This window comes from Schistocerca piceifrons, chromosome 3 (genome assembly GCF_021461385.2).
Source record: "Schistocerca piceifrons isolate TAMUIC-IGC-003096 chromosome 3, iqSchPice1.1, whole genome shotgun sequence".
NCBI classification, from domain to species: Eukaryota; Metazoa; Arthropoda; class Insecta; order Orthoptera; family Acrididae; genus Schistocerca; species Schistocerca piceifrons.
This window is the reverse complement of record NC_060140.1, coordinates 845,615,429-845,643,315: the sequence shown is the minus strand read 5'-3', so window position 1 is coordinate 845,643,315 and position 27,887 is coordinate 845,615,429. Positions and strand designations below refer to the sequence as shown.

At 44.1% G+C, this 27,887-nt stretch overlaps 1 protein-coding gene across 1 annotated transcript in view; it reads right to left on the bottom strand.

Moving 5' to 3' along the window:
- The window catches only part of LOC124788254, a 135,159-nt gene that overhangs the window by 83,413 nt on the left and 23,859 nt on the right, over positions 1-27,887 (bottom strand). Inside the window, exon 2 of the mRNA XM_047255451.1 lies at positions 25,816-26,591. Within this exon, the coding sequence (XP_047111407.1) occupies positions 25,816-26,591 (776 nt within the window). The remainder of the gene's footprint in view (positions 1-25,815; positions 26,592-27,887) is intronic.

Genomic DNA, 27,887 nt, shown 5'->3' with positions numbered 1-27,887 from the left:
CACAGCCCAGTCGACCCTGCACAGCTGTCATCCCTCCCTCGCAATGAAGAGGGTCTTGATCAGTGCATTCGCGCTGGTCGGCTGATAGCGACCAGAGAATTGTGTGCTAGGCCGAATGTCGGCTATAATGCCGTAGAAATAATGTTGGAACATTTCGGTTATCGCAAAATCTGTGCGAGATGGCCCTGCGGATGTTTACAGAAGAACAAGAAACTCATTGAATGGAAATTAGTCAGCACCTGCTGGACCAACATGAAGCTGAAGGTGACAATTTTCTGAATAGCATCGTCATCGGAGATGAGACGTGGTGTCACCACCACGAACGGAATCCAAAAGACAGTCCACGTAATTGTGACATGTGAATTATCAGCCAAAGAAGAAATTCAAGCACAGCTATCTGCAGGCAAAGTGATGTGCACAGTCTCCTGGGGTAGCCAGGGTGTGGTTGTTTTGGATGTCCTGGAACCTGGAGAAACTGTCAGTTCAGCACGCTACAAGACGACACTGACTAAGCTGAAAGCCCGAATTTCCAGGGTAAGTCCAGAGAAGAAGACCAACTTTCACCTGCAACACGATAACGCCAGGCCCTACACCAGTTCAGCGACCACGCAATTGGTTGCAGAATTGGGCTGGACTGTCTTACCACATCCATCGTACAGTCCAGGCTTAGTGCCTTCAGATTTCCATGTCTTTAGGTCTCTGAAAGATGGACTACGCGGCGAACATTTTCAAGACTCGGATGCTGTTGTCAAAGCTGTAAGGAAGTGGTTAGCCTCAGTTGGTTTCGATTTTTACAAGCGCAGCATACGGGCTCTGGTTCACCGTTGGCAAAAGTGCATAACGAATGGCGGTGGCTATGTGGAAAAATGACAGTCTGTAGCTAAAATACCGCTCTATTTAGCTGTACTGTTATGATTTATGTACAGGGTATATAAAAAGAATCATCCGATTTAAAATAATCATAACTATTACGTTATTTGAGATATGTGTGTGAAGAACATTCTGTTGGAAACAGCAAGGTCTCGTGTTTTAGTGGTTCCCACCAGGTAGCAGTAGTTGTGCCCACTTCAGGTCTATTAAAAATTGTGTCGGGACAACCAAAAGCGTTCTGTGTTCTACGTTTTGCGCAGTGTGGGTCACTAATGACTATTCAGCGTGACTTTCGTACTAGGTATGGTGTGGATCCTCCTACAGCGTCGAGCATTAGATGGTAGCATGAACAATTCCGAGAAACAGGTAGTTTGTGTGAAGGAAAATCGGCGGATTTTCCCCGAGTGTCTGGCACTGACGTCGAACGCATCCGCCATACTTTCACAAGCAGTCCGTAGAAATCCGTTCGCCGTGCATCACGACAGCTCAACATGCCCCGATATCCGTCTGGGGTGTGTTCTGTCGACGTTTATGCGTGAAATCATACAAAATTCAGCTACTGCAAGCCCTTCGTGAAGGTGACAGACAGCAACCTGTGGAGTTCTGTAATTTCGTTCTTGGTAAGCTGGAGGATGACAGTTTTCTTCCACGTTTAGTGTTTAGTGACGAGGCAACATTCCATTTAAATGGAAAGGTAAACCGTCATAATGTGAAAGTATGGGGTACGGAACAACCATATGAAGTTGTACAACATGAGAGGGACTCTTCAAAATTTAATGTGTCTTGTGTATGGTCCATTTCTCTTTGCCGAGGACATTGTTAAAGGAAGCACATATGTTAAAGGAAGCACATATCTCGATATGCTTGAGAACTTTCTTTTCCCATAGTTGGAGACTGGTTCGAACGACTTCATTTACCAATAGTATGGGGCACCGCCACACTGGCATCTGGAAGTGCGGGAATTTTTAAATCAAAAGATTACTGAACGATCCATCGGTCGCACTGGACCAAATGCTTATATTACTGGCCTCCAAGGTCACCGGACCTGACCGTGTGTGTTTATTTCTTGTAGGGTTTTATAAAAGTCTCAGTTTATGAGCCTCCATTACCAAAACATGAATGAACTGAGACACCACATAACAGCAGCTCTGGAAGCTGTAATTGAAGACATGCTTGCTCCATTGTGGGAACAATTTGAATTCCGCATTGACATATGCCGTGCATCTCAAGGGAGCATATTGAATACCTGTGAAAATGTATGGAAAAATTTTTTTAAGTTTCTCATTCATCAAAAAACAAGATTCATTGTGTTGTGTCTAGACAAGACAGCCTAGACACAATGAGAGGAAGCCGAAAGGCACGCGCTAAGTTAAAGTAGGATGGCGTGAGGTCTGAAACAGGATACGTAATGAATGCTATAAAGAAAAGTACGTAGCTTCTGGAATACTTAACTTTAATCCATCCTTTTGGTACATCTGGAGATTGTGGCGATACAAGTGAGACTCTTTAGATACATGCAATGTTACTAATGGCGCCTTGCTAGGTCGTAGCCATTGACTTAGCTGAAGGCTATTCTAACTATCGGCTCGGCAAAAGACCGAGGCTCCATCAGTATAGTCGCTAGCTACGTCGTCCGTACAACTGGGGCGAGTGCTAGTCCGTATCTCGAGATCTGCCTTGTGGTGGCGCTCGGTCTGCGATCACACAGTGGCGACACGCGGGTCCGACATGTACTAATGGACCGCGGCCGATTTAAAGCTACCACCTAGCAAGTGTGGTGTCTGGCGGTGACACCACACATTGTATATGTCTACTAGTTTCAGGAATCGAATGATTTTTTTTGATACCGCCTGTAGCTCCTGTAGTTCCCATGAATAAAAATAGGAGACATTGCTTTCGGAACGATTGTCGTAATAACAGACGATGGCCGAAGTAGAGAGCATGTAAAATGCAGAATGGTTATAGCAAGAAGAGTGTTTTTGAAAAAGAGAAGTATTTTAACACTGAATACGCGCTGCCTGTTAGAAAAAGTGAAGCAACAAGAAGTGGAGGAGGAAACGGAAAAAAACCTTGACGGGTTAGTGCAGGAATCACAATATCAAGTCGTATTTACAAAGAACACGGCAGTATTTTCCCATTTGTCACTATGGCGCTAAGCCCTCCTGTGGTCTGGATGCAAGCCTTGGTATGATTGATAATGGTGTCATAAGGCCTGGGGCAAGCTGGTCCACAACTGTTTGTTAGTTCCATGTTTCACGGATCATTTTGCACGACAAATCGTAATGATGTGGAACGCGACATTTTACATGCACATTGCAAATTAATTTGTAATTATCGTAATGTGTTGAACATTTATAACTTTTTTTTAATACACTGATGTGAGTTACTAATTCTCACCTCCCCCCCCCCCCCCCCCGCCAAGTTTTACACATTACAATAAGAGAAATTCTTCTATGGAATGGAAGGGATTGTCAAGGAGAAACATTTTCACCTTGTTTTGAAACTGCACTTTGCTGTTCGTTGGGTATATTATATCACTGGGTAAGTTTTCAAGAATTTTAGCTGCAACTTGCCTACTCCTTTTTGTGCTAGACAACCCCAATGCCGTGTAATGAATGTCATTTTTCCTTCTGGTATTGTAATTATGTACATCGCTGTCCCTTTTGAACTGCGGTGGATTATTTACAACAAACTTCATGAAGGAATAAATGTCCTGTGAAGCAGTAGTCAGAATGCGCAACTCCTTAAACAGATGTCTGCAAGGTTAGGTGTGGGCAAGCACCACATATTAGTCTTACCGCACGTCTGTGAACAATGAAGACTCCTTTTCTTAAAGATGAGTTTCCGCAGAGCGTTATTCTGTATGAAATTACTGAACGAAAATGTGCCAAATATGTTAATTTAGTGATTCGTCTCTCCTCAAGATTTGCAATGATTCTAAGAGCAAATTGGCTGAACTAAGTTGTTTTAGGGGTTCCAAAATCTGCTTTTCCAGTTTAATTCTCATCATACGGATCCCTAAGAATTTTAAAGTTTCCACCACTTTTTTATTTTTCACCTTATTTTATTTTTTTAAATAGCGGGTCAAACCATTCTCAGATAACCAGTCGTTGATACTTTTAAGGAGATCGTGTTTCTGTAACTATGCTTTGACTGATTACAATACTAGTATCATCTGAAAAAAGAACTAATTCTGCCTGTTGTATACTAGGCAGAAAATCGTTTACATGTATGAGGAACAATAGTGAGCCTAAGATCGAGCCTTGGGGATTTCTCCCCAATCACAATAACGTCCCAGGACTGCATTGGTTGAATTACAAAGTACAACTCTCTGCATTCTTTGGTAAGATACGATATTATCCACTTGTTGGCTACACCATCAGTCCCACAAAACTTCCATTTATCTATAAGAATACCATGATTCACAAAGTCAAGTGGCTTAGATAGGTCACAGAAAATACTAACTGGTTTTTATTATTTGCTGCTTGTAAAATCTGTTGAGTGAACACGTAAATGGCATTCTCAGTAGAGCAACTCTTCTGAAATCTAAACCGCGATTTGCTCAAGGTATAATTGTTGCTCAGGCGAGATACCATTCTACAACAAACCATCTTCTCAAAATTTATGGAAAATATCAGCAGTGAAACAGGTCGGTAATCATTGATACCGCTCCTGTTTATCTGTTTGACAATGGCATATTTCAGTCTCTCTGCTGTAAATGGCCCTTGATATAATGGATACTACCACTGGGACAAAGCTGATGTCAGATGTGGTCTCACACATACGGGGATCTTGCTGGCCACGGGAGTATCTCAGCCACACGCAGACACTTCAAAGAGGCATGTGCAATGTGTGGACGAGCGTTGTCCTGTGAAAAAATGGCAATACGGTACTGTCGCATCAGAAGTAATACATGAGGACGTCTGTGACGTAACATTGTGCTGTAGAGTTTGTAAGGCGTCAACTGAACTACTGACAAAAAACGATCACCATTGGCTGGATCGACCGACTGTCCGATCACTCCCCACGGGCTCATATGCGCTAATAAAATTTATAGCACAGTGGATTAGTGGTAGGAAAAGGAGGAGGAGGAGGGAGGGAGGAGATTACTGTTTAACGTCCCGTCGACAACGAGGTCATTAGAGACGGAGCACAAGCTCGGATTAGGGAAGGATGGGGAAGGAAATCGGCCGAGCCCTTTCTAAGGAACCATCCCGGTATTTGCCTGAAGCGATTTAGGGAAATCACGGAAAACCTAAATCAGGATGGCCGGACCCGGGATTGAACCGTCGTCCTCCCGAATGCGAGTCCAGTGTGCTAACCACTGCGCCACCTCGATCGGTAGTAGGAAAAGGATGGGCCTAGCAAACGAGACACGGGTGTTGCAGTTAACAACAGAGAATAAATGGGGATCATCTAACTATTAAACGAGATAATGGTCTAAATTAACCCCAGTTTATTATAAAGTACTCCGCTAACTCGTACACGAATAACAATTAATCACAGGATCCGTCTGAGATTGAGAAATACAGAGAACAGGAAAACTGACAACTACTAACCTGAAATATGAGGGACGTCTAACAAGTAATACAACATATTTTTTCTGAAATCATGTTGGTTTTATTCAGGATTGCAATACACCACATTATTCCCCACGCTTTTGGCTAAAAAACCCTAATTTCCAACATAATCTCCTTTCAATGTGACGGCCTAACGCCACCTTACTGGGAGGGCCGGAGCCAACGCCTTGCTGCATCAGTATCCTCCCCGTCAACCACGTACTGATTCCCGTGGAATGGTTGGTTGGTTGGGTTGGTTGTCTGGGGGAAGAGACCGCCGGCCGCGGTGGTCTAGCGGTTCTAGGCGCTCAGTCCGGCACCGCGCGACTGCTACGGTCGCAGGTTCGAATCCTGCCTCGGGCATGGATGTGTGTGATGTCCTTAGGTTAGTTAGGTTTAAGTAGTTCTAATTTCTAGGGGACTGATGACCGCAGATGTTAAGTCCCATAGTGCTCAGAGCCATTTGAACCATTTAGAAGAGACCAAACAGGGAGGTCCTCGGTCTCATCGGATTATGGAAGGACGGGGAAGGAAGTCGGCCATGCCCTTTCAAAGGAACCATCCCGGCATTTGCCTGGAGCGATATAGGGAAATCACGGAAAACCTAAATCAGGATGGCCGGATGCGGGATTGAACCGTCGTCCTCCCGAATGCGAATCCAGTGTGCTAACTACTGCGCCACCTCGCTCCGTCTGTGGAATGCATCCTTTGTTGGACCAAACAGATGGAAGTCAGAAGATGCGATATCCGGGCTGCAGGGTGGATGAGGAACAACAGTCCAATTAAGTTTTGTCAGTTCCTCTCGGGTGCACAGACCTGTCATGGAGAAGAAGATCGTTTCCATTTTTGTGGCGATGAACACGCTGAGGTCGTATCTTCGATTTCCTGAGGGCAGCACAGTACACTTCAAAGTTGATCGTTGCACCATGACGGAGGACATTAAACAGAATAACGCCTTCACCGGCCCAGAGAATCGTCGCCCTGACTTCACCGGTTGATGGTGTGGCTTTGAACTTTTTATTTGGAGGAGAGGTGTGTGGCGCCACTCCATGTGTAAGTAGGCTGTTTAGGTTTTTATGTTGGTAACGTCATGTAGCGCTCTGTATGAAAATCACTGACTGTGCTGTGTGCAGTCTGTGGCTGGTTTGCATTTTTGGAATATTTGCCATTGTAATGTTGGGCAGTTGGATGTGAACAGCGCGTAGCGCTGCGCAGTTGGAGGTGAGCTGCCAGCAGTGATGGATGTGGGGAGAGAGATGGCGGAGTTTTGAGAGCGGATGATATGGACGAGTGTCCATCAGAGACAGTAAATTTGTAAAACTGGATGTGACGAACTGATATATATATTATCACTTTTGAACACTATTAAGATAAATACATTGTTTGTTCTCTATCAAAATCTTTCGTTTGCTAACGTCATATGTATATGAAACGTTCCCTTAGAAAAATTAATGAATTACTTTGCTGATAAACTTCTTACATTATTTGATTTTCAAACAGCTGAGCAGAACTGAACGTACTCAAACATTTCGCTCTTTACTTATTCTGATCAGCACTAAACTCACACAGAATATTTTTTGCGCAACGCAATCTGACTTTCAATAATCTCTACAAAAGAATGGCCCTGACTAACAATAACCTATACCTTTCATGAATCACTTACAAAAATCTTCGTTACTCGAACTACTGCAATACAGCGAGTGCCAATACCGCCAGCTAAATAAAGGATTCTAACTACTGAAGGCACTAACTACTGATAGGCATAGTTAGCAAATGAGAGATTTTGATAGAGAACAAACAATGTATTTACCTTAATAGTGTTCAAAAGTCATTATATATATTATATATCCAGTCTTACAAATTTACTGTCTCTGATGGACACACGTCCAGATCATCCGCTCTCAAAACTCCGCTATCTCTCTCCTCACATCAACCACTGCTGGCGGCTCACCTCCAACTGTTCACATCCAACTGCCCAACACTACAATGGCAAATGTTCCAACAATGCAAACCAGCCACAGACTGCACACAGCACAGTCAGCGATTTTCATACAGAGCGCTACATGACGTTACCAACATAAAAACCTAAACAGCCTACTTACACATGGATTGCCGTTTTGTTTCCGGTTCGCAGTGATGAAATCACGCATCGTGATCTGTGACGATGCTCGACAAAAAATAGTCACGATCAGCCTCGTAACGCACAAGCAATTCCGCACAGATGGTCATTAGTTGCTCTATATGGTCTCCTGTTAGTCGGCGAGGAATACAGCAGGCACATAATTTTGGATACCGCAACTGGTGGGCGAGTGTGTCAGAGAGACCCCCACCCAGCTGTGCAGTGAAGCGTTTGATTGTGATCCGTCGATCACCTAGAATGAGAGTGTCCGCACGTTCCTACGTTGCAGGAGGAACAGGAGCGTGCGATCGGCCGGCACGCAAGAGGACGGACAGATTTGTGCGACTTTGTTACGATGATGACAGACTCCTCGCCCAATGACTCACCATGCTTTTTATCACTGCTGGGTCTCCGACGACATTCTGCAAGCGCCTATGAATATCTGCGATGCACTAGTTTTTAGCCAAAAGGAACTCAAAGACGACGGTTCTCTGCTTGGAACGCGCCTCTGTTACAGACGCCATTTTGAAGGCCACGTGTAGCGCCACCACCTTTCAGAACTTCATGAAACTACATCGGCTGAAGCGGAAATATGGCACGGTGTTCCACAACAAGTTTCGCATTTTGTCAACCGAAATTGGCCGAGATAAAAAAAAGTGTTGCGTTACCTATTGCACGCTCCTCGTAGTCCTAATCTAACACATAATGACCAGGCAAAGACTGTACATGTTAGGTGAATGGGAAAGACCGGAATCTTAAAAATCTACACTGAAGAGCAAACGAAACTGGTACACCTGCCTAATATCGTGTAGGGCCCCAACGAGCATGCAGAAGTGACGCAACACGACGTGGTATGAAGTCGACTAATATCTGAACTAGTGCTGGAGGGAACTGACACCATGAATCCTGCAAGGCTGTCCATAAATCCGTAAGAGTACGAGCAGGTGGAGATCTCTTATGAACAGTACGCTGGAAGGCAACCGACATATGCTCAATAATGTTCATGTCTGGGGAGTTTGGTGGCCAGCGGAAGCGTTTAAACTCGGAAGAGCGTTCCTGGAGCCACTGTGTAGCAGTTCTGGATGTGTGGGGTGTCGCATTGCCCTGCTGGAATTGCCCATCGGAATGCACAGTGGAGATGAATGGATGCAGGTGATCAGACAGAATGCTTACGTGCGTGTTACCTATCAGAGTTGTATCTAAACGTATCAGGGGTCCCATATCACTCCAACTGCACACGCCCCACACCATCACAGAGCCACACCAGCCTGAACAGTCCCCTGGTGATATGCAGTATCCATGGATTCATGAGGTTGTCTCCGTACCCGTACACGTCTATCCGTACACGTCCGACCAGGCAACATGGTTCCTGTCGTCAAAGGTCTACGTCGGTGTTTACGGGCCCAGGCGAGGCGTAAAGCTTGTGCGATCATCAAGGGTACACGAATGGGCATTCGGCTCCGAAAGCCCATATCTCTATCTGCCGACGAAAGGTTCAGGAGTGGAATTAAAATACGAGGTGAAAGGATATCAATGATACGATTCGCTGATGACATTGCTATCCTGAGTGAAAGTGAAGAAGAATTAAATGATCTGCTGAACGGAATGAACAGTCTAATGAGTACACAGTATGGTTTGAGAGTAAATCGGAGAAAGACGAAGGTAATGAGAAGTAGTAGAAATGAGAACAGCGAGAAACTTAACATGAGGATTGATGGTCACGAAGTCAATGAAGTTAGGAATTCTGCTACCTAGGCAGTAAAATAACCAATGACGGACGGAGCAAGGAGGACATCAAAATCAGACTCGCTATGGCAATAAAGGCATTTCTGGCCAAGAGAAGTCCACTAATATCAAATACCGGCCTTAATTTGAGGAAGAAATTTCTGAGGATGTACGTCTGGAGTACAGCATTGTATGGTAGTGAAACATGGACTGTGGGAAAACCGGAAAAGAAGAGAATCGAAGCATTTGAGATGTGGTGCTATAGACGAATGTTGAAAATTAGGTGGACTGATAAGGTAAGGAATGAGGAGGTTCTACGCAGAATCGGAGAGGAAAGGAATATGTGGAAAACATTGATAAGGAGAAGGGACAGGATGATAGGTCATCTGCTCCGACATGAGGGAATGACTTCCATGGTACTAGAGGGAGCTGTAGAGGGCAAAAACCGTAGAGGAAGACAGAGATTGGAATACGTCAAGCAAATAATTGAGGACTTAGGTTGCAAGTGCTACTCTGATATGAAGAGGTTAGCACGGGAAAGGAATTCGTGGCGGGCCGCATCAAGCCAGTCAGTAGACTGCCGACCAAAAAAAAAAAAAAATTCAAATCTGCAGCAATTTGTGGAAGGACTGCACTTCTGTCATGTTGATCGATTCTCTGCAGTCGTTGTTGGTCCTGTTTGTCGGAGATTTATCCCGTCTCCAGCCATCCTGATTTAGGTTTTCCGTGATTTCCCTAAATCGTTTCAGGCAAATGCCGGGATGGTTCCTTTAAAAGGGCACGGCCGATTTCCTTCCCCATCCTTCCCTAACCCGAGCTTGCGCTCCGTCTCTAATGACCTCGTTGTCGACGGGACGTTAAACACTAACCTCCTCCTGTCGGAGATTTGATGTTTCATCGCATTCCTGATATTTACGCTACACTCGTGAAATGGCCGTATGGGAAAATCCCCATCGCTATCTCGGAGATGCTGCGTCCCATCGCTCGTGCGCCGACTGCAACACCACGTTCAGACTCACTTAAATCTTGATAACCCGCTATTGTAACAGCAGTAACCGATCGAAAACAGCGCCGACACTTGTAGTCTTCAGCGCTGCATTCTACCTGTTTACATATCTCTGTATTTGAATACGCATGCCCGTAGCAGTTCCTTTGGCGCTTCAGTGTAAATGGACAGACAAATTCGTGGTGGGCACACGGTGATTGCCTTATGCCGCCGGAAGAATGAAAAGCCATTTCATGCAAAAACATCACTCAGTAAAAATATAAGATTTTCGGAACAAATCTGACCCAAAAAACGTGTCTCCAAACGATCGGTAACTCTCAAACCCCACTTGCCTAAGCTGCAATTCCTTACAGAGTGAAAAGCTGCGATTTCCGTGATCTGATATTCTCTGCAACAAACATTACGTGCCGACTGTGGCAAAGTCTGTTCCCTCCATCTGCGGGCGAAGAGTTATTCTCAACCTCTGAGGACCAAGTTTCCTTCTCAAGTATCTAGACGAAGTGTTTTATTCGGAATAACTAGCTGAAGTGCTTCACGGACAGAAGACAACTCTCTCCTCTCTGCAATGATCGCGCAGTATCTTTGTGCCAATGAAAAGGCTGTGCAAAATGCTGGCCAGTGATACTGTTGTTAACAAAATAACCAACTCACCACCTGGCGAAAGTTTTACAATGTTAACCAACCATCTAACACTCATGTACACAGTTCTTATACAATTGGGTGTTACACTCTCTCTCTTCAGTTTTTCCACTCAACCCGGTATGCTCGTCTCCCTGTCTCAATGTCTCGGAAACTGGCACCATGACTTCTTTTCCTCTGATTTTTTTTTTAAGATTAGCCAGTGTAGTGCCCTCCTACAACACTTTAGACAGGGCGGTGTTTACCCCTCATGCAGTGGTGCCGGAATAACAACCCATCGCTTTTACAAAGACAGAAAAGAATTCCAGAACAAAATGCAGCTGCTTCGCTTCTTGGGGGACACAGAGATCCATATCAGCGACTGACTTCCCACTACACAGTGTTTTAGGAAGGCGAACTGTCAGCGAAAAACAAAGTTCTTTTGAAATTTTTTTGACCTCATGGCACAGCTTGTAAAAACTAAAATTGTGCACAAGCGACATTCAGGTTGGTTTTTTACCACTGTCTGGCGTGCCTCCACACGTCTTTGCTGGTCATTGGGGCTCAATTAGAAGCGGCACTCATCACTAAAGACAATTATTATACTCCAGTCAATGAGATTCCAGGCCGAAGGTGTGTCTGGAGGTGCCCCGGAGAGCGATGGAATGCCAACCTGACTGTCACCCTCCATACGGTCTAACAGTCAGGAGTAATGGTCTGGAGAGTCATTTCTTTTCGTAGGAGAACCTGTGACGAAGCAAGCTGGGATAGTTTTTCCTCCCCTCTTATTTTTCCATCTGCTTCTTTAAAATTCATTTTTTCATGTCTGACTAATTACCATTGACATTCGTGAGTATAATCTGCATTTTCATAAAAGGGAAAGTTTGGCCCTCAGTCTTAAAGAATATACCACCAGATCTAATTTTGTGCTTAGTTTTATATATGTAATTGATTTTCTAATTTATTTCGATTATTCATAGTTAATATCTTTTGTTATAGGGTGAAATCAGTAATTGTTTTGAAACTTAAATACTATTGTTGACTTATAAACAAACATAAATTCTGTACTAACTATAAACATTTGGATGACGAAATACCGACATTCTTTAAGTATTTATTTGGCTTATTCGAAAACATGTTAGCAAAGCCAGTCCTTAATTAATTCCATAGTAATTGCCAGTTTTGTCAAAAGCGTTGTTTGCGTAACTATATCTGTTAATTTCATGATTTAAACAAATAATACGGCTTAACCCTTGTAGCAGAAGGAACTGTTAAAAAGACGGAATTTTTCTACATATTCAGTTAATTCAGTGAAGTATGTTTCAGTTGTAATTTCTGTAACTTAAACATCGAACAACGTATAGTTTCAGTGCCTATTATTGTGATGATATACAAAGGCTCGGTTTTTGGTCTCTGCCCTCGGAACAGTCCATGGCCGCGTTTCAGACGAGGAACCCGTATTGGTTAGATCATCAACAATGCATCAACTTAAATGGAAAATAAGTGTAACACAATTAGGCCGTGTGTTAAAACAATGACAGTGTCTGATCAATACATACCGTATTATCATGCAATAACTGTGAACTGTGTGGTGCTGTTTTTACTGCCTATACATATTCAACAGTAAACTATTGTAGCAGTATGCTGACGTATGCCTGCAAACTATTAATGAGGCTTATCAAAATTTGCCAATAGTTAACTGACCATATAACTGTGTATGATTGGGGGGGGGGGGGGGGGAGGGGTGAACAGTGAAAGTAAAGAACGGTGAAACACAAATGTGCATCTGTCGGCTACATCATTTAAAGTAGTCAGTGTTGAAATTCCACCCCCCATTTTTCAGCCAGTATCACAATTTTTGACGATCTAACGCGCCAGTTGGACAGAATTTCGCACGCTGTCCCTGAGGAGAACATCAGACGACTCTATAAATCATTGCCAAGGCGAATTCTAGTTGCAAAGGATCAGAGATGGATCAACGAAGAAATAAAGCAGGCGAACGTCACAAATCTCTCTGCTGGTCATTCGCGGCATCCTTACAGCAGTATTTCGTCGATATTCTGTGCCCAGTGTGATTGTTCTTTATGGTAAGCCATCCTGAGATCAAGCCCACCTGTACACGGCAAGAATTTCTAGTGCATGTCTTCATGCTTGCTAAATCCTACCTTGACTGGCTAGGTCGCGTGATCTCTCCCCAATCGAGAATGTTTGGAGCATTATAGGCATGATCCTCCAACCAGCTAGGGATTTTTGACGATCTAACGAGCCAGTTGGACAGAATTTTGCACGACATCCCTGAGGAGAACAACAGACGACTCTACAAATCATTGCCAAGTCGAATTCTGCTTGCATATGGATCAGAGGTTGACCAATGCGTTATTCACTTGCTCAATTTGTGAATATGTCATCCGTTTTTCTGAAATCTTAAGCATTTGTTTCTCTGTACATCTACATTTACATGGATACTCTGCAAATCACATTTAAGTGTCTGGCAGAGTGTTCATCGAACCATCTTCACATTCTCTATATTCCAGTCTCGTATAGCTCGCGGAAAGAACGAACACCTATATCTTTCCGTACGAGTTCTGACATCCCATTATATTATCGTGGTGATCGTTTCTCCCTACGTAGGTTGGCGCCAACAAAATATTTTCACATTCGGAGACAAAGTTAGTGATTGGAATTTCGTGTGAAGATTGCTCCGCAAAGAAAAATGCCTTTTTTCTAATTATGTTCATCCGAAATTGTGTATCATTTCAGTGGCACTCTCCCACCCTATTTCGCGATAGTTAGAAACGTGTTGCTCTTCTTTGAACTTTCTCGATGTCCTCCATTAATCATATCAGGTAAAGATCCCAGACCGCGCTGCAGTACTCGAAAAGAGGATGGACAAGCATAGCGTAGGCAGTCTCCTTAGTAGATTTGTTACATTTTCTAAGTGTCCTGCAAATAAAACGCAGTCTTTGGTAAGCCTTCCCCACAACATTTTCTGTATGTTCCTTCCACTTTAAGTTGTTCTAATTGTAATTCCAAGGTACACTATGTGATCAAATGACTTACAAGTTCGTGGCGCCCTCCATCCGTACTGCTGGAATTCAGTACTGTGTTGGCCCACTTTTAGCTCTGATGACAGCTTCCTCTCTCGGAGGCATATGTTCAATCAGGTGCTGGATGGTTTCTTGGGGAATGGCATCCCATTCTTCACGGAGTGCTGCACTGAAGAGAGGTGTCGATGTCGGCCGGTGAGGCCTGCTACGAAGTCGGCGTTCCAAAACATCCCAAAGGTGTCATAAGAACACTCAGGTCAGGATTCTGTGCAGGCTAGTCCATTAGAGGGATGTTATCGTCGTGTAACCACTCCGCCACAGGCCGTGCATTATGAACAGGTACTCGATCGTGTTGAAAGATGCAATCGCCATCCTCTAATTGCTCTTCAAAATGGTTCAAATGGCTCTGAGCACTATGGGACTCAACATCTTAGGTCATAAGTCCCCTAGAACTTGGAACTACTTAAACCTAACTAACCTAAGGACATCACACACACCCATGCCCGAGGCAGGATTCGAACCTGCGACCGTAGCAGTCCCGCGGTTCCGGACTGCAGCGCCAGAACTGCTAGACCACCGCGGCCGGCCTCTAATTGCTCTTCAACAGTGGGAAGTGAGAATGTGCTTAAAACATCAACGTAGGCCTGTGCTGTGTTAGTGCCACGCAAAACAGCAAGTGGTGCAAGCCCCCTCCAGGAAAAACCCGACCACACCATAACACCACCGCCTCCGAATTTTACTGTTGGCACTACACACGCTGGCAGATGATATTCACCGAGCATTCGGCATACCCACACCATGCCATCGTATCACCACATTGTGTACCGTGATTCGTCACTCCACACAACGTTTTTCCACTGTTCAATCGTCCAATGTTTACGCTCCTAACACCACGCGAAGCGTCGTTTGGCATTTATTGGCGTGATGTGTGGCTTATGAGCAGCCCTCGACCATGAAATCCAACCGTCTGGTACTTGCAGTGGATCCTGATGCAGTTTGGAATTCGTGCGTGATGGTCTGAATAAATGTCTGCCTATTACACATTACGACCCTCTTCAACTGTCGGCGGTCTGTGTCAGTCAACAGACGGGGTCGGCCTGTACGCTTTTATGCTGTACGTGTCCCTTCGCGTTTCTTCACTATCACATCACAAACAGTGGATCTAGGGGTGTTTAGGAATGTAGAAATCTCGCGTACAGACGTATGACACAAGTGATACCCGATCACCTGACCACGTTCGAAGTCGGTGAGTTTCGTGGAGCTCTCCATGCTGCTCCCTCACGATGTCTAATGACTTCCGAGGTCGCTGATATGGAGTACCTGGCAGTAGGTGGCAGCACAACGCATCTAATATGAAAAAGTATGTTTTTGGGGTGTCTGTATACTTTTAATCACATAGTGAATTAGTTGAATTTAAGGCCTTTAGATTTGACTGATTTATCGTGTAACCGACGTTTAAAGGATTCCTTTTAGCACTCATTTGGATAACCTCACACTTTTCATTATACAGACACAATTGTTAATTTTCGCACCATTCAGATATCCTTTCTAAATCGTTTTGCAATTTGCTTTGATCTTGTGATGACTTTACTAGTCGATAAACGAAAGCATCATCTGCAAACAACCTGAGATGGCTGCTCGGGTTGTCCCCCAGATCGTTTATAAAGATAAGGAACAGCAAAGGGCCTACACTACCTTGCAAGTATTTGCCCTCTGACAATGCTTTTTGAATGTTGGTATTGCAGTTGACCTGTGCGCACTTGGTGCAGCACAGTTTAGTGTGTGTACCTATAATGCTCCAAACGCTCTCGACTGGAGAGAGATCATGCGACCTAGCTCTGGGGTTGTTGATAAAATATTGATATATTGACATACCGATACGTCGTCCAAAAATGTTGATATACATCGGCGATATTTTTTCACCAATATGTCGATATTGAAATGGCACTATCGGTGCCGATATTTTTATTTCATATTATATTTCTTTCGCAATTTTCTATAAATATTTGAAGTTGTTCATTTGAAATTGTAGTAGAACATAATTTTACTTTCACAGTGTGAAGGAGTCTTACTACTTTTTGAGCTTTCATCACGCCCATTCTTTCTCTTTGACTGTGTGAAGGAAGTATATGTGGCACAAAATAAGTCCAATTGATTGCAGTAGTACGGGGGGGGGGGGGGGGGGTGAATGGAATAACAAGATTTCCCATGTGAAGAAATAGCAAACCAGTTACGTTAAAAAACAATTTTTAACGCCAATAGTGTGCTCTTTCTTTTCACATCGGCATTCTTCGATGACAGTTGCTGAAAATAATGAGCAAAAATCTGAATGACAAGATTGGTCTTTGTGGTGGGCGGAGACGTGTGAGGGGGAAATGCTGACGCAATCGGCGCTTTGCGCTACCAACAGAAACTGCAACGTGAACTTCACCACACAATTTTGACACTACTGCTGCTGCTAAGTTCCTGGCGTTTCCAGAAATGAAAAAACACGGAAGCCGCCATTAAGTGCTCCGGACAAATCTGATATGTAACGAAGCCGAAATTCGGACCCATCGGACACTTTTTATTGTGCCACTTACATGCCGTTACCCTGGTTAGCAAGGTGATTATCGCCAAACGTGAACGTGCATCGTTTTCCTTGCAATCCTTGCTCTAAGTGGGATAAGCAGGCTGCTAGCTTGTTCATGTACAGAATATCTAACAATAAACCAATACTTAAATATACAGCTCTGAAACCGGAGATAAGTTCACAATGTGCAGCCGATATTTCTGTAGGCCGGTACGTCGATGTTTTTTCCGTCAATATGTTGATATGAAACTTCCTGGCAGATTAAAACTGTGTGCCCGACCGAGACCCGAACTCGGGACCTTTGCCTTTCGCGGGCAAGTGCTCTACCAACTGAGCTACCGAAGCACGACTCACGCCCGGTACTCACAGCTTTACTTCTGCCAGTACCTCGTCTCCTACCTTCCAAACTTTACAGAAGCTCTCCTGCGAACCTTGTAGAACTAGCACTCCTGAAAGAAAGGATGGCTTAGCCATGTCTCCGCAATATCCTTTCTTTCAGGAGTGCTAGTTCTGCAAGGTTCGCAGGAGAGCTTCTGTAAAGTTTGGAAGGTAGGAGACGAGGTGAACAGATCCATCTGAAACATAAACATTACAAAGTAAATTTTACTTAAATTATCCTTCCAAACAGCAAATTAGTAGAAAAACAAAATCTGCAATTGTATCAGAGATCTTGTTACCACGAACTTAAAAGTAACCACTAGAAAGCATGCATTTACGTAAACTCATCAGACAATTGTTACAATCCTCGCACATCACAACGCTGTCTGATGTAACCAGATCCATAAAAACAATAGGATTAAAATACATATGATCACAAACAACATAAATTCAAGTCATACAAGCAACATAATGCAGCTGATAAGAACAACCCTATATAATACCAATGAAGCAAGCTGCCTGTGACCATACAACATCCCTGACTCAACTGTCTGTATAGCTGTCACGCAACACCATTACGCAATAAACTTTCACAATTCGACAATTATATAAATAACTATTACAACAAAAAAACTTAACGATTTTTATATACGCAAACTGAAGTGTCGTCGTAACTGCCGTCTGCTTCACGTCTGCTGTGCAGCGAGCTACCTTAATTTAAGTATTAACTGTATTTTTCTCACTTGTCACTTCTTCCGTGTGTTTTTGCTTTTAGGAAGCTTTAATTGTCTGGTGCTATTAATAGTGTTCCATAGATTTCGTGTTTGTTTTGAATACAGTCAGAGAGTCCCTTTAGTCAGCCATAGTGCCAGTAGAGTCAGTGTCGTCGTAACTGCCGTCTGCTTCACGTCTGCTGTGCAGCGAGCTACCTTAATTTAAGTATTAACTGTATTTTTCTCAATTGTCACTTCTTCCGTGTGTTTTTGCTTTTAGGAAGCTTTAATTGTCTGGTGCTATTAATAGTGTTCCATAGATTTCGTGTTTGTTTTGAATACAGTCAGAGTCCCTTTAGTCAGCCATAGTGCCAGTAGAGTCAGTGTCGTCGTAACTGCCGTCTGCTTCACGTCTGCTGTGCAGCGAGCTACCTTAATTTAAGTATTAACTGTATTTTTCTCAATTGTCACTTCTTCTTCCGTGTGTATTTGCTTTTAGGAAGCTTTAATTGTCTGGTGCTATTAATAGTGTTCCATAGATTTCGTGTTTGTTTTGAATACAGTCAGAGAGTCCCTTTAGTCAGCCATAGTGCCAGTAGAGTCAGTGTCGTCGTAACTGCCGTCTGCTTCACGTCTGCTGTGCAGCGAGCTACCTTAATTTAAGTATTAACTGTATTTTTCTCAATTGTCACTTCTTCCGTGTGTTTTTGCTTTTAGGAAGCTTTAATTGTCTGGTGCTATTAATAGTGTTCCATAGATTTCGTGTTTGTTTTGAATACAGTCAGAGAGTCCCTTTAGTCAGCCATAGTGCCAGTAGAGTCAGTGTCGTCGTAACTGCCGTCTGCTTCACGTCTGCTGTGCAGCGAGCTACCTTAATTTAAGTATTAACTGTATTTTTCTCAATTGTCACTTCTTCCGTGTGTTTTTGCTTTTAGGAAGCTTTAATTGTCTGGTGCTATTAATAGTGTTCCATAGATTTCGTGTTTGTTTTGAATACAGTCAGAGAGTCCCTTTAGTCAGCCATAGTGCCAGTAGAGTCAGTGTCGTCGTAACTGCCGTCTGCTTCACGTCTGCTGTGCAGCGAGCTACCTTAATTTAAGTATTAACTGTATTTTTCTCAATTGTCACTTCTTCCGTGTGTTTTTGCTTTTAGGAAGCTTTAATTGTCTGGTGCTATTAATAGTGTTCCATAGATTTCGTGTTTGTTTTGAATACAGTCAGAGAGTCCCTTTAGTCAGCCATAGTGCCAGTAGAGTCAGTGTCGTCGTAACTGCCGTCTGCTTCACGTCTGCTGTGCAGCGAGCTACCTTAATTTAAGTATTAACTGTATTTTTCTCAATTGTCACTTCTTCCGTGTGTTTTTGCTTTTAGGAAGCTTTAATTGTCTGGTGCTATTAATAGTGTTCCATAGATTTCGTGTTTGTTTTGAATACAGTCAGAGAGTCCCTTTAGTCAGCCATAGTGCCAGTAGAGTCAGTGTCGTCGTAACTGCCGTCTGCTTCACGTCTGCTGTGCAGCGAGCTACCTTAATTTAAGTATTAACTGTATTTTTCTCAATTGTCACTTCTTCCGTGTGTTTTTGCTTTTAGGAAGCTTTAATTGTCTGGTGCTATTAATAGTGTTCCATAGATTTCGTGTTTGTTTTGAATACAGTCAGAGAGTCCCTTTAGTCAGCCATAGTGCCAGTAGAGTCAGTGTCGTCGTAACTGCCGTCTGCTTCACGTCTGCTGTGCAGCGAGCTACCTTAATTTAAGTATTAACTGTATTTTTCTCAATTGTCACTTCTTCTTCCGTGTGTATTTGCTTTTAGGAAGCTTTAATTGTCTGGTGCTATTAATAGTGTTCCATAGATTTCGTGTTTGTTTTGAATACAGTCAGAGAGTCCCTTTAGTCAGCCATAGTGCCAGTAGTGCTAGTGTTTGTTTTCAATACAGTCCAGAGACAGGTAGTGCAATTTTCATTGTTTGATACAAGAAGTGGCTAGCAACCCCAGTTTAGTGAATAAACAGCCGCCTTTAGTGAATTGGCAGTCTAGTTAAAGGTTGAACAACTCTCTTCAGTAAATTGATTCCTTAGGATGGATAGGATGTGTGACTGCTGTGTACGGACGCAGGAGGAGCTGGCCACTGTTCGCGAACAGCTGAGCGTGTTGATGGCCGCGGTCAGCCGTCTTCAGGCTGCTGCCTCGGAGTGTAGCGGCAGTGGGGAGTCTGGTGCGTCGCAGGGTACACCCCAGGTGTTACATGCTTCACACACTGTCCCTGCTGTCGAGACATCTTCGCCGGTACCGGGCGCGGTTGGGCCACCCTCTCCCCAAGGGGAGTGGCGGGTTCAGCGGCGTTCGCGGCGCACGAGGCGGAGGGTCAATGTCGAGGCTGGCCGTGTGGCATCGCCCGCTCTGCCTGTGAGTGGACATGTGGCTGCTCCTTCAGCAAGGTCCGAGCAGGCACAGGGGGGGAGGGGTTTATTAGTTATTGGGAGCTCCAACGTTAGGCGGGTGATGGAGCCCCTTAGGGAAATAGCGGGAAGGTCGGGGAAGAAGGCCAGTGTTCACTCTGTCTGCTTGCCGGGGGGCCTCATCCGAGATGTGGAGGAGGCCCTACCGGCGGCGATAGAGAGCACTGGGTGCACCCGACTGCAAATTGTTGCTCATGTCGGCACCAATGACTCCTGCCGTCTGGGTTCAGAGGTCATCCTCAGTTCGTACAGGCGGTTGGCGGAATTGGTGAAGGCGGAAAGCCTCGCTCGCGGGGTGGAATCAGAGCTAACAATTTGTAGTATCGTTCCCAGAACCGATCGCGGTCCTCTGGTTTGGAGCCGAGTGGAAGGCTTAAACCAGAGACTCAGACGATTCTGCGGAGATCTGGGGTGCAAATTTCTCGACCTCCGCTATCGGGTGGAGAAATGTAGGGTCCCCCTGAATAGGTCAGGCGTGCACTACACGCCGGAAGCGGCTACAAGGGTAGCGGAGTACGTGTGGAGTGCACATGGGGGTTTTTTAGGTTAGAGAATCCCCTCCCTAGGCCCGACAAGACGCCTCCTGAGACGCGGCAAGGTAGGAGTAGGCAAAATGCAACAGGGAATAACAATATTAATGTGCTAATAGTAAACTGCAGGAGCGTCTATAGAAAGGTCCCAGAACTGCTCTCATTAATAAACGGTCACAATGCCCATATAGTACTAGGGACAGAAAGTTGGCTGAAACCAGACGTAAACAGTAATGAAATCCTAAACTCAGATTGGAATGTATACCGTAGAGACAGGCTGAACAGTGAAGGGGGAGGCGTGTTTATAGCGATAAGAAGTGCAATAGTATCGAAGGAAATTGACGGAGATCCGAAATGTGAAATGATTTGGGTGAAGGCCACGGTTAAAGCAGGCTCAGACATGGTAATTGGATGTCTCTATAGGCCCCCTGGCTTAACAGCTGTTGTGGCTGAGCACCTGAAGGATAATTTGGAAAATATTTCGAGTAGATTTCCCCACCATGTTATAGTTCTGGGTGGAGATTTTAATTTGCCAGATATAGACTGGGAGACTCAAACGTTCATAACGGGTGGCAGGGACAAAGAATCCTGTGAAATTTTTTTAAGTGCTTTATCTGAAAACTACCTTGAGCAGTTAAACAGAGAACCGGCTCGTGGGGATAACATATTAGACCTTCTGGTGACAAACAGACCCGAACTATTTGAAAAAGTTAACGCAGAACAGGGAATCAGCGATCATAAAGCGGTTACGGCATCGATGATTTCAGCCGTAAATAGGAATATTAAAAAGGGTAGGAAGATTTTTCTGCTTAGAAAAAGTGACAAAAAGCAGATTTCAGAGTACCTGTTGGCTCAACACAAAAGTTTTGTCTCAAGTACAGATAGTGTTGAGGATCAGTGGACGAAGTTCAAAACCGTCGTACATTATGCGTTAGATAAGTATGTGCCAAGCAAGATCGTAAGAGATGGGAAAGAGCCACCGTGGTACAACAACCGAGTTAGAAAACTGCTGCGGAAGCAAAGGGAACTTCACAGCAAACATAAACATAGCCAAAGCCTTGCAGACAAACAAAAATTACGCGAAGCGAAATGTAGTGTGAGGAGGACTATGCGAGAGGCGTTCAATGAATTCGAAAGTAAAGTTCTATGTACTGACTTGGGAGAAAATCCTAAGAAATTTTGGTCTTATGTCAAAGCGGTAGGTGGATCAAAACAAAATGTCCAGACAGTCTGTGACCAAAATGGTACTGAAACAGAGGATGACAGACTAAAGGCCGAAATACTAAATGTCTTTTTCCAAAGTTGTTTCACAGAGGAAGATTGCACTGTAGTTCCTTCTCTAGATTGTCGCACAGATGACAAAACGGTAGATATCGAAATAGACGACAGAGGGATAGAGAAACAATTAAAATCGCTCAAAAGAGGAAAGGCCTCTGGACCTGATGGGATACCAGTTCAATTTTACACAGAGTACGCGAAGGAACTTGCCCCCCTTCTGGCAGCGGTGTACCGTAGGTCTCTAGAAGAGCGTAGCGTTCCAAAGGATTGGAAAAGGGCACAGGTCATCCCCGTTTTCAAGAAGGGACGTCGAACAGATGTGCAGAACTATAGACCTATATCTCTAACGTCGATCAGTTGCAGAATTTTGGAACACGTATTGTGTTCGAGTATAATGACTTTTCTGGAGACTAGAAATGTACTCTGTAGGAATCAGCATGGGTTTCGAAAAAGACGGTCATGTGAAACCCAGCTCGCGCTATTCGTCCACGAGACTCAGAGGGCCATAGACACGGGTTCACAGGTAGATGCCGTGTTTCTTGACTTCCGCAAGGCGTTCGATACAGTTCCCCACAGTCGTTTAATGAACAAAGTAAGAGCATATAGACTATCAGACCAATTGTGTGATTGGATTGAGGAGTTCCTAGATAACAGGACACAGCATGTTATTCTCAATGGAGAGAAGTCTTCCGAAGTAAGAGTGATTTCAGGTGTGCCGCAGGGGAGTGTCATAGGACTGTTGCTATTCACAATATACATAAATGATCTGTTGGATGACATCGGAAGTTCACTGAGGCTTTTTGCAGATGATGCTGTGGTGTACCGAGAGATTGTAACAATTGAAAATTGTATTGAAATGCAGGAGGATCTGCAGCGAATTGACGCATGGTGCAGGGAATGGCAATTGAATCTCAATGTAGACAAGTGTAATGTGCTGCGAATATACAGAAAGATAAATCCTTTATCATTTAGCTACAAAATAGCAGGTCAGCAACTGGAAGCAGTTAATACCATAAATTATCTGGGAGTACGCATTAGGAGTGATTTAAAATGGAATGATCATATAATGTTGATCGTCGGTAAAGCAGATGCCAGACTGAGATTCATTGGAAAAATCCTAAGGAAATGCAATCCGAAAACAAAGGAAGTAGGTTACAGTACGCTTGTTCGCCCACTGCTTGAATACTGCTCAGCAGTGTGGGATCCGTACCAGATAGGGTTGATAGAAGAGATAGAGAAGATCCAACGGAGAGCAGCGCGCTTCGTTACAGGATCATTTAGTAATCGCGAAAGCGTTACGGAGATGATAGATAAACTCCAGTGGAAGACTCTGCAGGAGAGACGCTCAGTAGCTCGGTACGGGCTTTTATTGAAGTTTCGAGAACATACCTTCACCGAAGAGTCAAGCAGTATATTGCTCCCTCCTACGTATATCTCGCGAAGAGACCATGAGGATAAAACCAGAGAGATTAGATCCCACACAGAGGCATACCGACAGTCCTTCTTTCCACGAACAATACGAAACTGGAATAGAAGGGAGAACCGATAGAGGTACTGAAGGTACCCTCCGCCACACACCGTCAGGTGGCTTGCGGAGTATGGACGTAGATGTAGATGTATGACTGAAAATTTGTACGAAGACTGGGATTCTAACCCATGTCTCCTGCTCACTAGACAGATACCCTAAAAACTACACAACCCTGCATGGGCTACCCTAAACTCGAACTATGACGCAGAGGCTCTGTAACTATATTGGAATAGCATCTCACCATCGAACGAAACAGAGGATCGTGCCTGAAACCGAGGCATAGGTGCTTTAATCAAATGAAAGTATGGTTCCAGAGTTCTTATCAAGCCTCAAACATCTATGATGTTATATGCAGGCTACAGCTATTGCAATACAGTTGGAGAGCCTCTACAGTGCTGTTCGAGTTTAGGGGGAATATCAAGAGGGCTGATGTGTGAACCGGAATTTCAATCGAGGAAGGAGACATGCTGTTGTGAAAAACAACTCTGCCAGGGTTGTGTAGTGGTTAGCGCGTCTGTATAGTGAGCAGGAGACCCACGTTCGAATCCTGGGTTTGGCGTAAATTTTCATTCGTCGCTTCAGTCTGCGTTGAGCCCTGGTAAAAACTGCTGTTTTGAAGAGCGCGCCGCAGCGCGTAGTGTGAAGCAGTCGCCCTCCGTTTCTGGCGGTGGCGCCGCTGTGGCAATCGCAGCTCTGGTGTCTCCCTCTGGTGGGAAAGGTTGCCTGTTCGCGTGCATTTAAGGGGCGCTATGAGCTCGCCAGTCAGGCCAGTCAGTCAGTCCGGGTCAGTCTCTCGTCCCCAGCTTGCTAGTCTAGTTGGGCGGTGGGGGGTGGGCTAGGGGGGGGGGTTGCTGCGCCAGGTCTTCTCGAGAAATCGCAGTTTATTAGAAGTTAAGTGATTGGTGATGTGTTGTTTGATTTACTCTTGTTAAATTCTACTTGTTTTCTTGGTGAGGTCACCAGCCACTTTGCTTTGGGGTCGTCCCACCATTCTTCTTCGTTTTCCCACCCGCGGGAAGGTGGTTGTTTATAAATTGGGTGTTCCGCTTTTCCCTTGAGGAGTGGGGGCGGGTTAAGGCAACCTGAAGTTCGTGTTGTTTGGTAATCTCCCTATCAATCTACCGTACGTTAGTAGCTGCCTCTGTCACGTTTGGCGGATTTGGTGTGTTAACGAATTTATTACTTGGAGCGTAACAGCCTAATACCTGAAATTTGGTTTGATTTTCGGAAACTTTGATATTATTGCCTATGATATCGAGAGGCGGTATCTGTGTACTGTAGAGCATCTTAACTATTGTTTGGCCAACCTTGTACAATTTTATATAAGATTGCATTTCATGGGGTTTTATTTAAATGATCATTTTAGTATATAAAGTTGCCACCCTTTCACCATAAGACTTTTTTTAGAAATTAAAATCAAGTTGCACCTTCGGTGGCAAAGTTAATATTTTTAATTTTTAGTGTTTTGTACCATTTCCATCCTTCCTACGAGGTTGCATAATTTGTGTGCTTGTGTAAATTGTTAAAGCTTTTAGTTTAAAGTAATCTGGTGTGTTGCAGATTTGCACCAGTATAGTCTTTCAGAGGCTGTTGTGAGCGGTTGTAACTATGGACGTGTCAAAAGGGAGCGGCAAAGGTTCTCTGCCCGAAAACTCATACAGTTAAAACTTGTTTCTTTCTGCCTCTGAATAAATTGTAACTTGATATTTAGAGGGTGTTTTATGATTATAATTTTAAATCTGTAGCTCTTAAAAAATGTTTTCAGGAACTATTAAAGAGAATAAAATTCCCATTTGTTAAAAGGAATTTGCTTATGATTTCATCAGTTACTCCCTGGCGACTACTTTCATGCTTACATAATGTGATTAAATGTGTTAATGTTCTTGATGAATTACTAGTAAATAAAATAAATTCTTAAGAATATTGTTTGAAGATAAATCACGGTTCATGCGTATATACATCATAGATGTTTGACACCTGAGAAGGTCTCTGGAACCATTGTTTCACTTGATTAAAAGATTTAACATCTACCATAGCTCAAACAGCATGAAAGGAGCAAACTTATAAAAGACTGTGACTGCAACTGAGACATCGTTATTGTATGGATATGAAGAGCATCTGATGTACTTAAGAAACTGTAATTCTATAAGAGGCTAAATGATCTACTGAAAAATTTGAAATATTGTACTTTTCACCAGTAACTGGAGGATGGCAATTACGCCAAAATAGGCCTATTGTAAGAAACAATATAATCAAACACATCAGCGTCTTTGGTCTCAACAACATAATATAGAAAATATTCTCAGTTCGGCAAGGGTGCAGGTTCGAACTGTTGTCTGATTCTCAGTTTTAATCTATCAAGCAAGCTCTAAAACATCATAGGCTGAGAAGCAGAGTGAAGGATGAAGTGCATACCTGTGGAGACCCGCCAGTGAGTCGTTGCCAAGCTGCTGCAGGCTGTTTCCAGACAGTGAGAGCCGCGTGGTGTTGGGGTGCAGTCCGGCTGGCAGCTGGTCCAGCCCTGAGCTGGAGCAGTCGGCCCTCACGACCCCACTTACAGTCTCACAGGAGCAGCTGCTGTCCTCTGGACATAGGGGAAGGTCCACCTGCTGTTGCTGGGGTAGATCCTGCTGCTGGGCCTCATTTGACTGGGGTTGGTCTTGTTGTGCCCCATTTGACTGAGGTGGGTCTTGTTGTTGTGCCCCATTTGACTGGGGTGCATCCTCCTGATGTCCGTCTTGTTGGTCTCCAGTCTGGCGGTTTGCATCATCTTGGCGCACTACTCTCTTGTGATTATTCTTCTGGTGGACATCTTCTTCTTGCACGTCCACAAATAGCCTTTGCCGAAGCGCTTGCTGGCCATATGAGTGTTCGAGACCTGCAACTACCTGGTGGCAGACAACTCTCGCCTGTGAGTCCTGGTGGCAGTCATACTGAGGAGCTGCCTCTCGTTTCACAGGAGCTGACTCGAGATTGTACTGAGCCTCTTGAAGGAGTTGTGCATCCTGCTGAATCTTACTTCTATCCACCAGCCATGGAAACTGCTGGACAAGATAGGTGTTGGGAAGATGAAATCCATCTGGGGCATGCACACTGGACACCTCTCTTGCCATTCCAGAGAGGCTTTGTGTTGAGACATACACCATCTCGTGTGAAACAGTCACCATTATAACCAGCCATGGCAGCAGCCTCTAGAAATCAAAGCAAATCCACAATCACACGCTTCATACTGGTTACATGGGTGTTTAAGTGTGTTCAGTAGTGTTCTTCATAAAGCATTGCGACACATACAGGGTTATACTTATTGAACTGTATGAAAAAAACGTAAATTAGTTACAAACAACGGCGTGAACACCCTTTATTCAACGTGTAAGCGTCAATACAGATATTCGGATTTAGGTTATGAGACTTGGATATGCCTGCCATCAATGGCGATGATGTGGCGCAGACGAATGGCGAAATTCTGCATGACCCGCTGAAGTATTGGAACCTCGATGCTGTCTATGATCTCTTGAATGGCTGTTTTCAGCTCAGCAATGATTTTGGGGTTATTGCTGTACACCTTGTCTTTAACGGGGATGAAATAATCTTCAAAAACCTACAGATATCGTTCGGTATTCACTGTGCCATCAAGGAATAACGCACCGATTATTCCGTGACTTGTCCCCACAGAAAGGAGTCGCATGTGTTCAGATCTGCAGAATATGGTGGTCATCCGAGACCCGTGCAAATGGCCTCTAGGTAACCTAGAGCCAAATTGCGGTCCCCAATGTGCTCCTCCAGGACATCAAACACTCTCCTGATTCGATGGGGTCTTGCATGAACCACATCTTGTCGAAATGAGGGTCGTTTTGGATAATGGGGATGAAATAATTTTCAAAACCCTACAGATATCGTTCGGTATTCACTATGCCATCAAGGAATGTCGCACCGATTATTCCGTGACTGGATGTTGCACACCACACAGTCACTAGATGAGGGTGAAGAGACTTCTCGATCGCGAAATACGGATTCTCAATCCACAAAATGCGCCAATTTTGCGTATTGACTACCCCATCGAAATGAATGTGGACTTCATCGTTAAACCAACAAGGTGCATACTAATACCATCAAGCGCCACGGCCAACCATGCAGTTTGGCCGTCCTAACGCAAACGGTTCGGAAGTTACGACGATTTTATTTCATATAGTTCGATCATTGTCACCCTGTATGTAGCATATAAATGGTGAAACAAAATTTGCACACTCAGACGCCGCAGTACAATTCCTTAAACACCAACATTACAAAAACGTCTATAATAAAATATCGTCCCATACATACATTCGGTACAAAATGCACGTCAAAGAAATGCAATTTGGCAACACCGTAATTATATGTGTGAGAAGTGTCTTCAGTCAATACGCCGGTAAGTTAGTGCAGAAGGTAGACTTTTCAGTTAGAATACTCCATTCCGGCGGTTTGATACCAGATCTAGGTGTACTTACTTT